This window comes from Monodon monoceros, unplaced genomic scaffold (genome assembly GCF_005190385.1).
Source record: "Monodon monoceros isolate NGI ecotype Baffin Bay Population unplaced genomic scaffold, NGI_Narwhal_1 Super_Scaffold_3, whole genome shotgun sequence".
Lineage (NCBI taxonomy): Eukaryota > Metazoa > Chordata > Mammalia > Artiodactyla > Monodontidae > Monodon > Monodon monoceros.
This window is the reverse complement of record NW_021703780.1, coordinates 95,483,851-95,497,890: the sequence shown is the minus strand read 5'-3', so window position 1 is coordinate 95,497,890 and position 14,040 is coordinate 95,483,851. Positions and strand designations below refer to the sequence as shown.

General features: G+C 51.5%; 1 protein-coding gene across 1 annotated transcript in view; it reads right to left on the bottom strand.

Annotated features, from left to right (window-relative positions):
* TTLL3 (tubulin tyrosine ligase like 3) overlaps positions 1-11,720 on the bottom strand; it is a 30,182-nt gene extending 18,462 nt beyond the window's left edge. Inside the window, 7 exon segments of the mRNA XM_029241605.1 lie at positions 1,588-1,736; positions 4,895-5,090; positions 6,323-6,421; positions 7,256-7,370; positions 9,621-9,718; positions 9,854-10,007; positions 11,643-11,720. Coding sequence (XP_029097438.1) covers positions 1,588-1,736; positions 4,895-5,090; positions 6,323-6,421; positions 7,256-7,370; positions 9,621-9,718; positions 9,854-10,007; positions 11,643-11,690 — 859 coding nt within the window. The 5' untranslated portion in view covers positions 11,691-11,720.
* Between the last annotated feature and the right edge of the window lie 2,320 nt (positions 11,721-14,040).

Genomic DNA, 14,040 nt, shown 5'->3' with positions numbered 1-14,040 from the left:
TATGGTGTTATAAGTCAGCATAGGGGTTCCCATTGCAGGGAGGTAGAGACCTGGAGATGGCATGGGAGGGGGCCCTCTAGGGTGCTGTATTTCATGATGTGGGTGCTGTTTCCACGAGTGTGTTCACTATGTGACAATTCACTGAGTTGTATATTCACAATGCATAGCCTTTTCAGTGAAGTATATTATATACATATTTCAATTAAGTTTTTCTAAAAATGGAGAGAAAATGTTGAAATACTTTGGGATTCACTGTATTATTCTCTCTGCTTTTGTGTATGTTTGAAAAGTGTCTATAATAATAAGCTAAAAACAGGCGGGGAAGAAAAGCAGATCTAGATGTACTAAAATGGAGTGATCTCCAAGATCTACTGTTAAGAAAAAAGAAAGGTGCAAAAAATAAATGAGTAATACTCACTGATATGGAAAGATATAATAAATGAAAAAAGGAAGCTACCAAATAGTATGCTCTTATTTAAAATAAAATAAAACATGCACACTCTCTCCAGATGCATAGAAGAAAGTATAGAAAGAAACACATCACAAGGTGAATTGTAGTTATCTCAGGGAAATCAAGGGTGCCTTTGCTTCCTTCCACTTTTCTGTACTGTCTGATCTTTTTAAAAACAATAACAAATACGTATTTTCATACTTGGAAAAAACCAACAAAACTACTTCCAAGGTAGAAAAAGAAAAGACTATGATGCTGGTTTTGAAAAGACGTCCCAACAGGAGTGTCCCATAGTGTGTGGAGCTGCGACAGCTTCACTTGGACATGAACAAATTCACCCAAGGGCAGGCAGTACATGGAGCGATCTGCTGCCAGAAGTCTGTTTTTTACATCTTGGAAGTCCTTAACCATCTTTTAAAGGCTGGGCTAATGCACCACCCCAGCTTGCTGGCTGCCCTGTTCAAATTCCATTCATGCTGAGCAGTCAGAATAATAATAGCTGTTATTACATAGCAGGTACTCTGTAAAAGCGCAGGATCTAAGCACTTTCCATATATGATTCTCATGTAATCCTCTCAGGTAGGCATTATTGGCTTCATTTTAACAACGATGAAAATGAGGCACAGAAGAGGTTAACTAACCTGCCCGAGGTCTTATGGATATTAGGAGGCAGAGCTGGGGTTTGAATCCAGGAAGTCGCGCTCCCAGCATCCATACCCTTGACCCCTGTACTATACCCTCACAAGGATGCACTGGTCAAATATGAGAGCCCTTAGATGACAAGCAACTGCATGTGAGTATCACCAGACCTGCCTAAAGCACTAAGCTAAACCCTCAGGGCAGGAGAGGAGGTGCTGGCATCATCGTCACAGCAGCCAACATTGATGGGGTGGCTACTGTGCCAGGCACCATGCTGAGTGGTAGATGTACTACCTTGTTTAATCCTCAACAGATAAGGGAACTGAGGTTCAGAGAAGTGATATAAGTTGCTCAAGGTCACACAGCATGTAAGTAGCAGAGCTGGGATTCGAACCTAGGTAGTTTGGCTCCAACAGAACCTGTACTATTTAACTTCCCTGGCCTCTAGCTGGGGAGGGTGTAGGGTGCTGGTACAGGAAGCAGGGGCTGACCCCCACCTCGTCCACGGGACTTGGCTCCCGGCTTCACGATCCAGATGTTGCGATCTCCTTCCATGTCCATCTGGGGCACCACGGCCCGCAGCTGCTGCAGGATGTCCTCACAGCGCTGGACCTGAGTGTCGAGGTACCTGAGTTCTGCCCCCTCGCTGTGGGGAGATGATGGGACTTGGGCAGGGCTGGGCCTGGGGGCATCCTGGTGAACAAGGCAAGGGGAGACAAAAGCTCCCTGGCCATGGTCCAACCAGCTTTGGTCACGCCCTTCCCCTAGAGATCCAGATAGGTCTCTCCCAAACCTCCAGCCCCACGCTCAGGCTGTCCCCCAAATCCACCCTGCCCAGGGCACCGTCCCAGACTGCTGGAATGGGAGAGGATGGGGACATTCTACCTACTGCACCCCCCTCACTCCAACACTCCACCTTCTGCCACCTCCCTTTCTATTACATTAAAACTGCCTTTGATAGAATTTAATCATACCAGCATCAAATGATGAGGCACCACTATGTGCCAGGCACTGTGCCAAGGGCTTTATCTATATTATCACTAATCCATCTCCAGGGAGATGTTACTGGTCCCATTTTAGAGAAGTATAAACTGAAGGTTGGAGAGTTGAGGGATTTGCCCAAGGCCACACACTGAGTTAAGTGGCAGGATGCAAACTCCACTCTTCCCAATTCTTCCATCCACAGGTGCTTTGGGGGGGTTCATTCCCCTCCTAATCAGAACCTAACACTGGTTGATAGGTGGGCCCCTTTCTAGTCTAATTCTTTTTTTTTTTTCTTTTTGCGGTACGTGGGCCTCTCACTGCTGTGCCCTGTCCCGCTGTGGAGCACAAGTTCTGGACACGCAGGCCCAGCGGCCATGGCTCACGGGCCTAGCCGCTCGGCGGCATGTGGGATATTCCCCAACCGGGGCACGAACCCCGTGTCCCCTGCATCGGCAGGCAGACTCTCAACCACTGTGCCACCAGGGAAGCCCCTTAGTCTAATTCTTTTCTAGCACATCTGTATGACACATCTCCTTGATTTATTTCTCTTCCCATCACTTACCACCTGACACCCAGACCCATTTGGTTATTGCCTGTCTCCGCTCACTGGAACGTAAGCTTTATGAGGGCAGGAATATTTTTTGTAGTTGTTATTCTCTGTTGTAGTCCCAACCCCAAGCAGTACCCAGCACTTATTAGGCGCTCCCTGAAAGTTTGTTAACTGAATGACTGGTTGGATAAGTAAGTTCTCTGGCAGGAGCTGGCCTCAGCAACTGGGCTGTACTGATAAGGGTTCATGGACAAAGAGGGACCTGTTCCCTACAGGACGCAGAATGTCCTCAGCTAAACCAAGTCACCAAATACCCCAGATGGTAGCCTCATCCAAACTCTCCCATTTGTTTTCTTCTGAATGAATACGAAGGAAGCCTCCACTAGATGGTAACGTCTCTTTAACATCTTAGCCTCTTGAATGTCTCCAGCCACGGAGAACTTGTCTCTCTGTTGCTAAGGCAGGAGCAGCAGCAGCAGCTGGGCAGTGCCAGGAACGGGGACAGTCAGATGGAGGGGGTTTGGCAAGGCCTCTTACTCACACGTAAGTCCTGACTCTTCTATTTCCACAAGGTTTGCTGGAAACTTTTCTGTGGCCATGGCATAAAGAATCTGCTGAGCAAATCTGTGGTTTGGCCCAGGAAAGTGTCACGTGGTGGTGGCAGGGGCACGTGCAACTTGAAAAAGTGTATTCAACATGACAATATGATTTTATATTTAGCAAAAAAATAAACAGTGTTTCTGTGGAAAGTGAACCTTGATAAAAGCCTGGTTGGTGGCGGGAGCGGGCGAAAAAAAAAAAGCCTGGCTGGTGCATCATGGATTTGTTTTTTAAAAAGTTGAGAAGCAGCGGTAAATACTGAATAAATGAATAAAAGCTAATGATCTGTACTGAACAATTCAAGGCAATGTTATATGATGTAATATTTTATGTAATCCTGACTTTTGAGAGGTTCCTCCAGCCCCCAACTTGCTCCGCATCCGGAAATGCAGAGGACTGACATTCTTTCCACCTACTGTTCTAACTCAGTCCTGATCATTCTTAAGAAGGGTGGCTTCATGTTTTCTGGCAGGTGAGGGGAAAGTATGGGGTCACCTAGCTTTTGTTTCCCAACGTTTAAAAAAAGATACAAATGAGTTATTCATCAGTGATGTGGGTGTGCTTGGTAAGTCATTCGTCCAAAGTTCATTTATTAGTTCTTCAGTCTCCCCTATCAATCATTAAGTCTGTCTGTTCCTTTCTATTCTAACACCATGCCAGCTGAGGCCCCTGGCACTACCCCCCCCAGCTTACTGCTGTGTGCCCCTGAGGACAGGGACTTCGTTTCATTTCTGGAGCCTGGCACAACTCCTGGCACACAGGAGGGGCTTGGTAAATGCTGAGTGTGCTCCTGCCTTCAGGGTCCTCCTCCGCCCAGGCTCTCCCACACACTCTGTTGAACGGAGTCTCTCTACAACAGCTCCAGGTCCATCTCAATACTCCTTTGCTCTGCTCAAGAACCTTTTCCCGGAGTGTGTTCTACAAACGCAACCGCTCAGGATGCTTGGGGCGGGGGGCTGGGGTCACCTAAGTAACAGGATATGCTGCACACGCTGCCTCTCTTGGAGGTTTACACCACCAATAGGTTCTAAAAAGTCCTGCATCAAGGAAACCTATTTTAACTAACTTTGTTTAACCCAATGTTCTCCAAATGTGATGGACCACAAAAGCCCCTTTTTCATAAACTCTATTTACAGCCTGTAGTACTAGCCTCCTGTGTAATACACTTTGGGAAACGTTGGCCTGCAGGATAAAATCTAAATGACTTAATAGAGTCTTACTTTGTGAGTGAAAACTAAGAGTCAGTGCTGAGAACATCATACAGATTATCCTGTCTAATCCTACCTTTCAGGCAGACATTATTTTTAAACCAATTTTACATTTGAGAAAAGCAAAATTCATAAAGATTAGTGATGTTCCCAAGGTCACAGAGCTTGGAAGCGGCAAAGGCAGACTCAGGTCTGTCTGACAGCACAGCCATGATCTTGGTCACTATGCTATGTCAAGATCTGGGAAGAGTAGTTTGGACCCTATTATGAAGGCAGTGGGAGCTCTTGGGGGTTCTGAAGAAGGAGAATAGTGGGGTGAATGAAACGGGGAGGTTTGGAGAGAGATGGGGGCAGCACTCGACAGAGAGGGTCTGTCCCTGAGCATCAGCTCAGAACACGGAAGCTGCCCGAGAGCAAGGAGCACCTGCCATGCCCCATGGCCAGGGCTGCAGAGGTACTCACTGGACCACTTGATAGTAGCGCTGGAGGAAGAGGGACCAGCCCTCAGGGCTCAGGTAGAGTGGAGCCTCCATGTCCTTGTCAATGTCCACGTGGGCCACGTTGTTAAGGTGCTCCTCGCAGGCACACAGAGCGTCATCCACAAACTCTGGGGACACCGTCACCGGCTTTTTCTCTTGTTTCTTGGGCTGCTTGTCTCCTGTAGAGACAGGGAGGGGGCTGTCACTATCCCATATGCCATGGCCCCCACTGCCCCGAGGCCTGTCACTTACCTGAGACTGCACCCTAAATACACCTGAGGCCCAGCACACACCTGCATCCCCTACTGCCCTGGGACCTATCACTCACCTGGGGCTTTTGTTCTAAATTCACCTGCGGCCCCAGTGCTCACCCTTGGCCCTCAGTGTCCCAGGACCTATCACTCATTTGAGGCTCCACCCTAAATGTCCCCAAAGCATCTCAGCACCTATAACCCCAGCACACACCTGCAGCCCCTCCGTGCTTGGGAGTTCTGACACGCCTGAGGCCCTTGTGCCCCTGATCCCGACACATGACCGTCTTCTTTGCACCTGACACACCCAAGAGACAGCAATTGGGCAGTCAGCCTCTGGAAGAGCCAGGGATTTTCCTCCTCCCAGTAGAGCTGCCCCTCACTTCTTCGAATCCCTGGCTGATTAGACCCTGGGTTACAGGGTGGAGGCTGTGAGGTAGGAGCTAAGTCCAGAGAGGGAAAAGGCAAGCAATGGGTTGAGCCAGCAGGCAGCGAGGGACTCTCTGTGTCCTCCTTCACAAGGCACAAGGAGTCCTCAGACCAAGTGAAACTACATGGTTGCACAGCTTCCTCTCCTCACAGACCTGAGCTCCCCACAGGGCAGGGATGGACCACATCCTCTTAGTCTGTCCTCTCTAGAGTGCTTGGCCACATGCCAGGCCCATAGGAGGGCTGAATGAGGCAGTGGGTAAATTAACAAATGTATAAGAAGACACTTGGGTAGGTGATTGGGACAGAAAAATGATGAGTGGATGGGCCGGAGGACACATAGGTGGTGGATGGCTGGATGGAAAAGAGGTAAATGGATGGAGAGACAAGGACAGATAGGTAGATAGGTAGGAAGGTGGAGTGGCTAGATGGATAGGGAGAGAGGAGCTGAGAGAAGTAGGTGAATGAACAGAACAACAGTGGGGGGGAAGAAGAATGGATGGATGAACGGGTAGGTGCATGAGTCGGGTGGGTGAGAAGGTAGGCAGATGGATAGACAAAGGGTGGACAGATGGGTGGATAAATGTACGGATGGGCTGGTAGGAAGGGGTGGTGGATGGGCAGATGGATGAGAAAAATACAAAGACAGATGCGTGGATGAACAGGTGGATGGGTGTGTGGCTGGGTGGGAGGATAAGCGACTGGGAGGTGGAGGTAACCACAGTGCTTACCTGGGGCCTCTGCCTCTTCTGCTTGGATAGAGTATGACTTCCATTCTGATTTTACCACCAGCTTGAGAACGTTGCGGGCAGCTGTCAGCCAGAAGTCCTCTGCTCCCAGGGCACGGGATACCCTGCTCAGCCTCTAGGCTCCAGGCCTATTCTGGTTCCGGAACCTGAGCATGACCTGCCCCATTTTGGATCCGGAACCTGACTACTGTTTCTGATTCTAGAACCCGGATTAGAACCTGGCTTCTGTTTCAACTGTAGAACCAGACCCAGAACATCACCTGACTTGGCTCATACTCTACCTTCAGAATCATGCCTGGATCTGCTGTCTGCTTTCTCTCTTCTGTTCCTGATCCACTTTTTTTTTTTTGGTGATTTTTTTTAAATTTTATTTTTTAATTGATGTATAGTTGATTTACAATGTCCTAATCCACTTTTGATACTTATCTAGCCTGAGAACCAGACCTTGGCCCAGAATCTATATCAGATTTGGAGACTAATTTAAACCTAGCATCTAATCTGGATCCAAATTCTGACCTGACTTTAGGGCATGTGCTGGAGTTGGAGCTTACTCTGCCTGAGAATCCCGAAGTCTAGAGCCTTTTCTAGGTCTGGAACCCAGTCTAGCCAGTGGAATCTGACACAAGGTTGGAACTTAATCTGGATTCCAAACTCAACCAAGCGACCAACTTTTAGAACCTGCTCTAGACAGTAAGCTAAGCTACATCAGCTCTTCTGGAGGTCTGCGTTGACCAAGGCAGGAGGCTCATTAAGGGAGGCACATTAGGGAAAGATAAGGATTGGGGATGGAGAAGGATATCTGCTGGGGTAGATGAGGGCATGAGGAGAGGGGCCCTTTGCTCTCCAAAACCAGCCAGGGCTTTAGCTCTCATCTTTCGGCTTGAGGGTCCAGGCATGGGGCTGGCATCTCCTTACCTATGAAGGCCTTTTTGTCATCCTCAGCCCCCAGGCGGTAGCAGCGCGGGAAGAAGGAGTCGGCATCGGCCTCATCAAACCACGGCAAATTCCGGAGATTGAGACACAGACCCACCTATGGAGTTAGCCGCTGAGGGGGCAGGGTGGGACTGGCCCAGAGGGCCTCCAAGGGCCCCCACACTTGGCACACACCCAGACAGCTCAAGGGGACCCTGCTTGGACGTGCTCAGAGCCTCTGCCCCACTTGCTAGGCTTGACCCACTCATGTCCACCTCCCCGTGTTGCCCGTGTGGTTCCTACGCCGAGTATGCCCCACATCCTTCCCATCCACTCTTTCACACCCTTAAATACCTGCCTTCTCCAGGAATCCTCCCAGTCCACACTAATAATATACTAGCAGGTCTCAGTTATAAAGCCTATCATTCTTGCCATAACCCGAGAAGATAGGTCTTACTGGTATTCTCATTTAAAGATGAGGAACCTGGGCTTCCCTGGTGGCGCAGTGGTTAAGAATCCACCTGCCGATGCAGGGGACACGGGTTCAATCTCTGGTCCAGGGAAGATCCCACATGCCGTGGAGCAACTAAGCCCGTGCGCCACGACTCCTGGGCCTGCGCTCTAGAGCCCGCGAGCCACAACTACTGAAGCCCGCGCCCCTAGAGCCTGTGCTCCGCAATGAGAGAAGCCACCGCAATGAGAAGCCCGCGCACCGCAACAAAGAGTAGGTCCCACTCGCCGCAACTAGAGAAAGCCTCCGTGCAGCAACGAAGACCCAAAGCAGCCAAAAATAAATAAATTTAAAAAAAAAAGATGGGGGACCTGAGGCTCAGAGAGGTGAAGTCACTTGTTAATAAACCCAGCTAAAATATAATGGATCCATCAGCCAGATATGCTCTGCTTGGAAAGAAGGGTCCTCCTGTTCACTATCACCGGACATGGTGTTTGTTCTGTCTCCAGATCCCATTTGGATCCTGGAGTCTATGTTAGGCAACATGTCTACATGTGCCAGACATGCTGCAGGGGTTGGATTTGAACCCAGGTGTGTCCGAATCCCACTGAGTCATATACCTCCCCATCTCCTGAAAACTCTTACTGACGAGGAGAACAGGGAGTGGGGTTGCCGGCCCAAGGGTGGGGGGGGTTAGAAGCTGCCATGCCCACGCCCTGGAGAGCCCACCTTTGTGGTAAAGGAGCCCGCCCGGGCATAGTGGTTTATCATTTGATCCTTGGAGAGGAAGCGACAGTCCAGCATGTTCCGCCGAGTGGTCCAGATGAAGTAGGGGATCTCGTTCCGAACCATGCGCGACTGTGGGGCGGGGAGGAGACGGGGGGGGCTAATGTGGGCAGCACAAGGCCCGAGGAGGCTTCTCCCCGCCCTGCTGAGCAAGGTGGGTGAATGGAAGGAAAGGTTGCTATCAAGGGGGCCTCTAGCCCACACGCCATCTTTGTGTACATTAAGAAAAGACATCTCTTCCTCCGGGGCACACACTGCGTGAGCAGAGAGCAGGTGAGCTCGCAGCTCCTTTGGCCAGGTGCCCCCAGGCAGTGACTAAGCCCCACACCTGAACGCCACACCTTGTTCTGGCTCTTGGCCATGAGTGACTTGCTCAGTGGCATGACTGTGCCTCCAAGCTGATGTGCACACCGCATGTGACAAAGGCTCTCTCGTGGGCTCCACCTCTCTCCGTCCTTCCTGCAACTCTGGGAGGTAGGATTATTGATAACCTGTAACACCGTGTGCCAGGCCCTGTTCTAAGCTTGCCATGTCATCTCATTTAATCCTCACCATGACCCTATGAGGTAGGTGCTACCATTATCCCCATTTCACAGATGAGGGAACTGAGGCACAGGGACTTGTCCAAGGGCTCACAAGGTTGGGCCATATGGAAGTGGCAGTCCTCAACCTCGCCTGACAGACGAAAACGGCAGTTTGGTCTAGTTCAGCTCAGTAAGTGGTGGTGCCAAGATTGAAAGCCAAGTGTCCCCGTCCCAGCACACACACCCTCCACAACATCGTATCAGCCTCTTTCAAAACGTTGTAAGCCCTTCCTGCTAGCCTTCCCTTGCTGGGGACGGGGGAAGATGAACTGTGGGGTTTTTATCTGGAAGGGGGAAATGACCAGGCGTGCAGGTTGTGCCGGCTCCTGATAACAACCTAGCAAACGGTTCTGAACCCAGGCCAGCCTTGTCTGTGTCCCTCACCACTCCGCTGGCCTACCTAGGCTTTAGAGAACCAATCCGTTTTTACCACAGATAGGGAAACTGAGGCCCAGAGAAGGAAAGGACTTGTCTGGGGTCACCCGGCTGGACTCTAGTGCTCTCCCTCAAACGAAGCAGACCCCTGTCCAGCCCCCTGGGCCCTCACCATCAGAGCATGCGTCCCATGCAGGTCATCAAATTCCAGTAAATCATCGAAGTCGAACAGCTGTGGTAGCCGGAATGCTTCATCCTCATCTTCGTCCTCTGTGGATGCAGAGGCCAGGCCTGGTAAGGCCCCTGTCCCCGCCCCACAGGCCCATATCACAGCCTCAACCCTGGGACAGCGGGAACCAAAGGGATGGGACTCAGGAAGTTTGGGGAAAGGGAGGGATTGCTCACCATCCTCAGTGGTGTCACTGTCACCCAGATCCTTGTGTGGTGGTGGCAGCGTGGTACCCAAGTGATGGACCACCTTCTTCTCCACCCAGCCCCTCCGGCGCAAAAGCCACCGGATCACAGGGTAGCAGCCTTGGATCATGAAAATCTTCTGCTGCTGCAAGGTGACAGAAGAATGCTTGTTCAGTAAGTATAGCCTAAGTGCCTGTCACAGGGGATATAATGGTGAACCAGGCAGCTATGGCCTCTGCCTTCAGGAAGTTTTTATATTCCAGTAGAAGAGACAGGCTATAAATAAACAGAAAAACAATCTGCATAATAATCATCACAAGAGTAACTATGTTTATTTGCTAATATTCACTGAGCACCTTCTATGTGTTAATCACTTACATACATTACTAACAATGATATGTATTTTTAATAGATACTATTATCACCACTTAACTGGTTATGAAACAGAGACATAGAGAGATTGAGTAGCTTGGCCACACAGTGGTTAAGTGAAAGAGCAGGAATTTACATCCAGGCTGGCGAGCTCGAGAAACTGGATCTTAATGGGGACCCGGAGAAACACAGTCAGGGGAGGCTGAGAAGGAGCCAGGAATGTGCAGAGCCCGGCAAATGGCAGTTCAGGCAGAGGGAAAAGCATGTGCAAAGGTCTTGAGGCTGGAGAGGTTGGGAGGAACTGGAAGGAAGCCAGGGTGAATGGAGTGTGGAAAATGAGGGGGAGACCTCCTGAGAGGTAGGAGTAGACTGTGGAAGGTCCTGCAGGCCTTGGAACGAACTTGAATTTTATATTAAGAGTAGCATGAAGCAATAAAGTGAAGGGAGGGAGTGACATAGTTGGAGGCTGTAAGTGTGGCTTGCTGGCTTGCTGTCGTACGGAAAACAGATGGAGGGGACAAGGATGGAAGCAGGGAGACGAGGCAGAAGGCTGTTGTGGTTTCTGCAGGTTCTTACAGCGGAGATGGATGGGAACAAGGCAATAGAGGTGAGATTCGTTTTGGAAATAGAGACTAGTTTTGCTGATGGGATTAGATGTGTGGGTGAGGGAACAGAAAGATCAGATTTCTGGCTTGAACAACTGGGAGATGGAGGAGATCAGAGAGTAGGGAGGAGAACAGGTTTGGGCAGGAAAATCAAGAGTATGGTTTGGGACATGGGTCTGAAATGCTTTGATGTTCCCTGGGCGGAGATGTCAAGTGGGGGGTTGGATCTCTGGAGCGTGCAGTTAGAGGACAGGCTGGGCTGGAAAGGGCATGGAGGGGGCACAGCACACTGACTGGACTCACGGCCAAGGAGACAGGTGTGGAGAGGGACCCAGGGAACCAGGAGTGTCCCAAGAAGTCTTCAAAGGCAACTGAAAAGTAGCTGCCAGGGAGGGAGAAAGGAGAACTAGGAGTGTGCAGACAGCCAAAAGGGAAGGTATGTGGGGGGGGGGGGGTCGGTGCCTAAGGTGCCAAACCAAGGTCAGGACAGAAGAGGGACTGGCTGCTGGATCTGGCTCCTTGGAGGTCACCAGTGACCTTGACTAGAGTGGTTCCTGATGAGAGTGGGGAAGGGCAGGGAACCAGAGTGGTGGGAGCTGAGGAGTGAATCCCAGGTGGAGTAGACAATTCTGCCAAGAAGTCTGGCTGTGAAGGGGGTATTGAAAAATGGGGAAGTATTTTAAGATGGGTGTGGGATCAAGGATTTTTTTCTTGTATGTTTTCTAAGGATGGGAGAAAATAGTGCAAGGAGGCAGGATGAGCCACTCTCCAGGCCCTTTCTAGACCCCCAAGCTCCCTCCGACCTTGATAGCTCTCTCCACGTGGATCTTGGCGTTTCTGAGCCGGCCCATGTGTTGAGACGCCTTGGAGAATCCTCGTCAAAGGACAAGAGAACCTGCAGAAAGATGCGCAGTGGGGCTGGGGTAGGCACCCCTCCTCTCTCTCCACTCTTCATCCGGATGCTCATCCTCTACAGCTCTTCTCCGGATCCCCACGTCCACCCCCAGTCTTCTGGTCCTGGCCCCAACTGACTCGGGCCAGGAGGGGCGGGCCGCAAAGGGCCTCACCGTCCTGCGGCGGGTCGTCCTCCTGGGCCGGGGTGGGCGAGGGCCCAGGGCGGGCAGGGATCCGCGGCTCCCTGGGCGTGGCTGCCGTGGGCCGAGGACTCGAGGTCGCAGCCTAGGCGGAGCGCCGAGGCTGGGCTGCCGACGCAGCGTTGGTCGCCAGCCGGAGCCTCCTCTGGAAGCTGGAACTCGCAGTGGCGCGCCCAGGGCCATGGGGCGAGGGGACTGGTGCAGGGCTCGGGCGGCAGCGGCTTTCGCGGCCAGCTGCACACGGGACCCGCGTCCTGGCGGTACCAGACGGTGGAGCCGCGGGGTACAGCCCCCAGCTCCCCCGCCCTCAGGAGCAGCGCCGCGCCGGGCCGTGCGTGCGCCCCTCGCAGCGCACGCGCGCGCGTTCCCAGGGCCCCAGAGCCCGCCTCCCCTCCGCGCGCAGCCGCGTCTCGCAGGAGGGCCCTTCGGTGCCCGAGCTGGGCCCTCCATTCTGAGGCCCCGCCCTCTGTTTTTTGTCGCCTTAGAAACCATTCACCCGGCACAATCAGGCCTCGGGTGGCTGGTTCAGTGGGACTACTTCCAGCAGGCCAAACTCCGAGCCTCACCTTCCCCAGACCCTTAATGAACAGGGCGCTGGAGTTGGAAGCGCAGAGCACTCACTGGTCCGCCAGTTTCTAACAGAGTCCTGATTCTTTATCCAGCGCTTTCTGGGGCTTCAGTTATTCCGCAGTATTCATAGGGGACCACATGCTACGTGGTGAGCTAGGTGCTGGGGACCGGAAGAACAACCTAGAGATGGTCCCTGATTTCACGGAGCTTACAGCCAAGTGAAGGGGAAACAAACAAAAAGCAAGCAACACAGGAATAAAACAGGTGTAGGTATGATAAGGGCAATGAACAAGCAATGAACTGAAACTAGGAAGGGGGCACACTTTATATAAGGTAATCAAGGATGTCCTCTCTTAAGAGATGACATTTAAGCTGAAGCCTACAGAATGCAAAGGTGTTGAGGAGTTTGCCAGGGGAGGAATAGCATTCCAGGGAGAGGAAATTCTCAGCAACAGCGCTGAGAGAGTAAGAACCTTCCTGGGGAACTAAAACGAAGCCAGTATCCTGGTGAGACCTGCAGGACCTGGCAGATGGAGCTAGGGTAAGGTCCTTGGGGGTAGATTTGAAAGCCAGGGCAGTATTATGGGGAAAATAATGTAGTGCAGAACACACCCTGCCCCCCCCAAAAAAAACCCCTCGGAAATAAAGTATCATTGTTTGAGTCGACTGCGGAAAAAACAAGTTATGCAACAGTCCTCAAGACAAGACTGTAAGCAACTTTTTTGGAAGTAGCAGGAAAGTGTTAACCTCAGATGTCACAGGTGAGATAAATAAGGCTCCAAGACGTTAAATAATTTGCCTTAAATCGCACAGCAGAGGCAGCATTGGAACCCAGATCTGACTCCAGAGCCCCACTCTGAAACAGAAATGCTATTAGGGCTTCCCTGGTGGCGCAGTGGTTGAGAGTCTGCCTACCGATGCAGGAGACACAGGTTCGTGCCCCGGTCCGGGAAGATCCCACATGCCGCGGAGCGGCTGGGCCCCTGAGCCATGGCCGCTGAGCCTGCGCGTCCGGAGACTGTGCTCCGCAACGAGAGAGGCCACAACAGTGAGAGGCCCGCGTACCATACACACACACACACACAGACACACAAAGAAATGCTATTAAACACAAGTCCATGTCATCACTCAGAGGGTTGCCTATCAGTAATGCAAGTACCAAATGGACAGTCTGCGAGGCAAACTCTAGCAATGCCCACTCAAGCAAAGTCCATGAACCCAGCTTTTTAATTCACTGGTAGATCTGCTCATACAGTGACGGTGGGTCCTCCACAAAGCTGTCCAGCCAACCCTAACCACTGAAATCACCCTTCCCAACCCTGTGGCTGGTGACTGGGCTTCCCAAAAGGCATGCCGTCAGGAGAGGACTGGCTGATTGGCAACCATCCAGTCTGTACTCACCAACCAGCAACTTTGGTTTTAGGGCCTCTGAACCCTGGGAGATGGATCTATGACAAATGAGAGTTCTGGTTGGCTCACCCAGGCAATGCTGTCCTGTGAGGGCTGAGTGAGCAGCTACCATACTCTATTGGACATC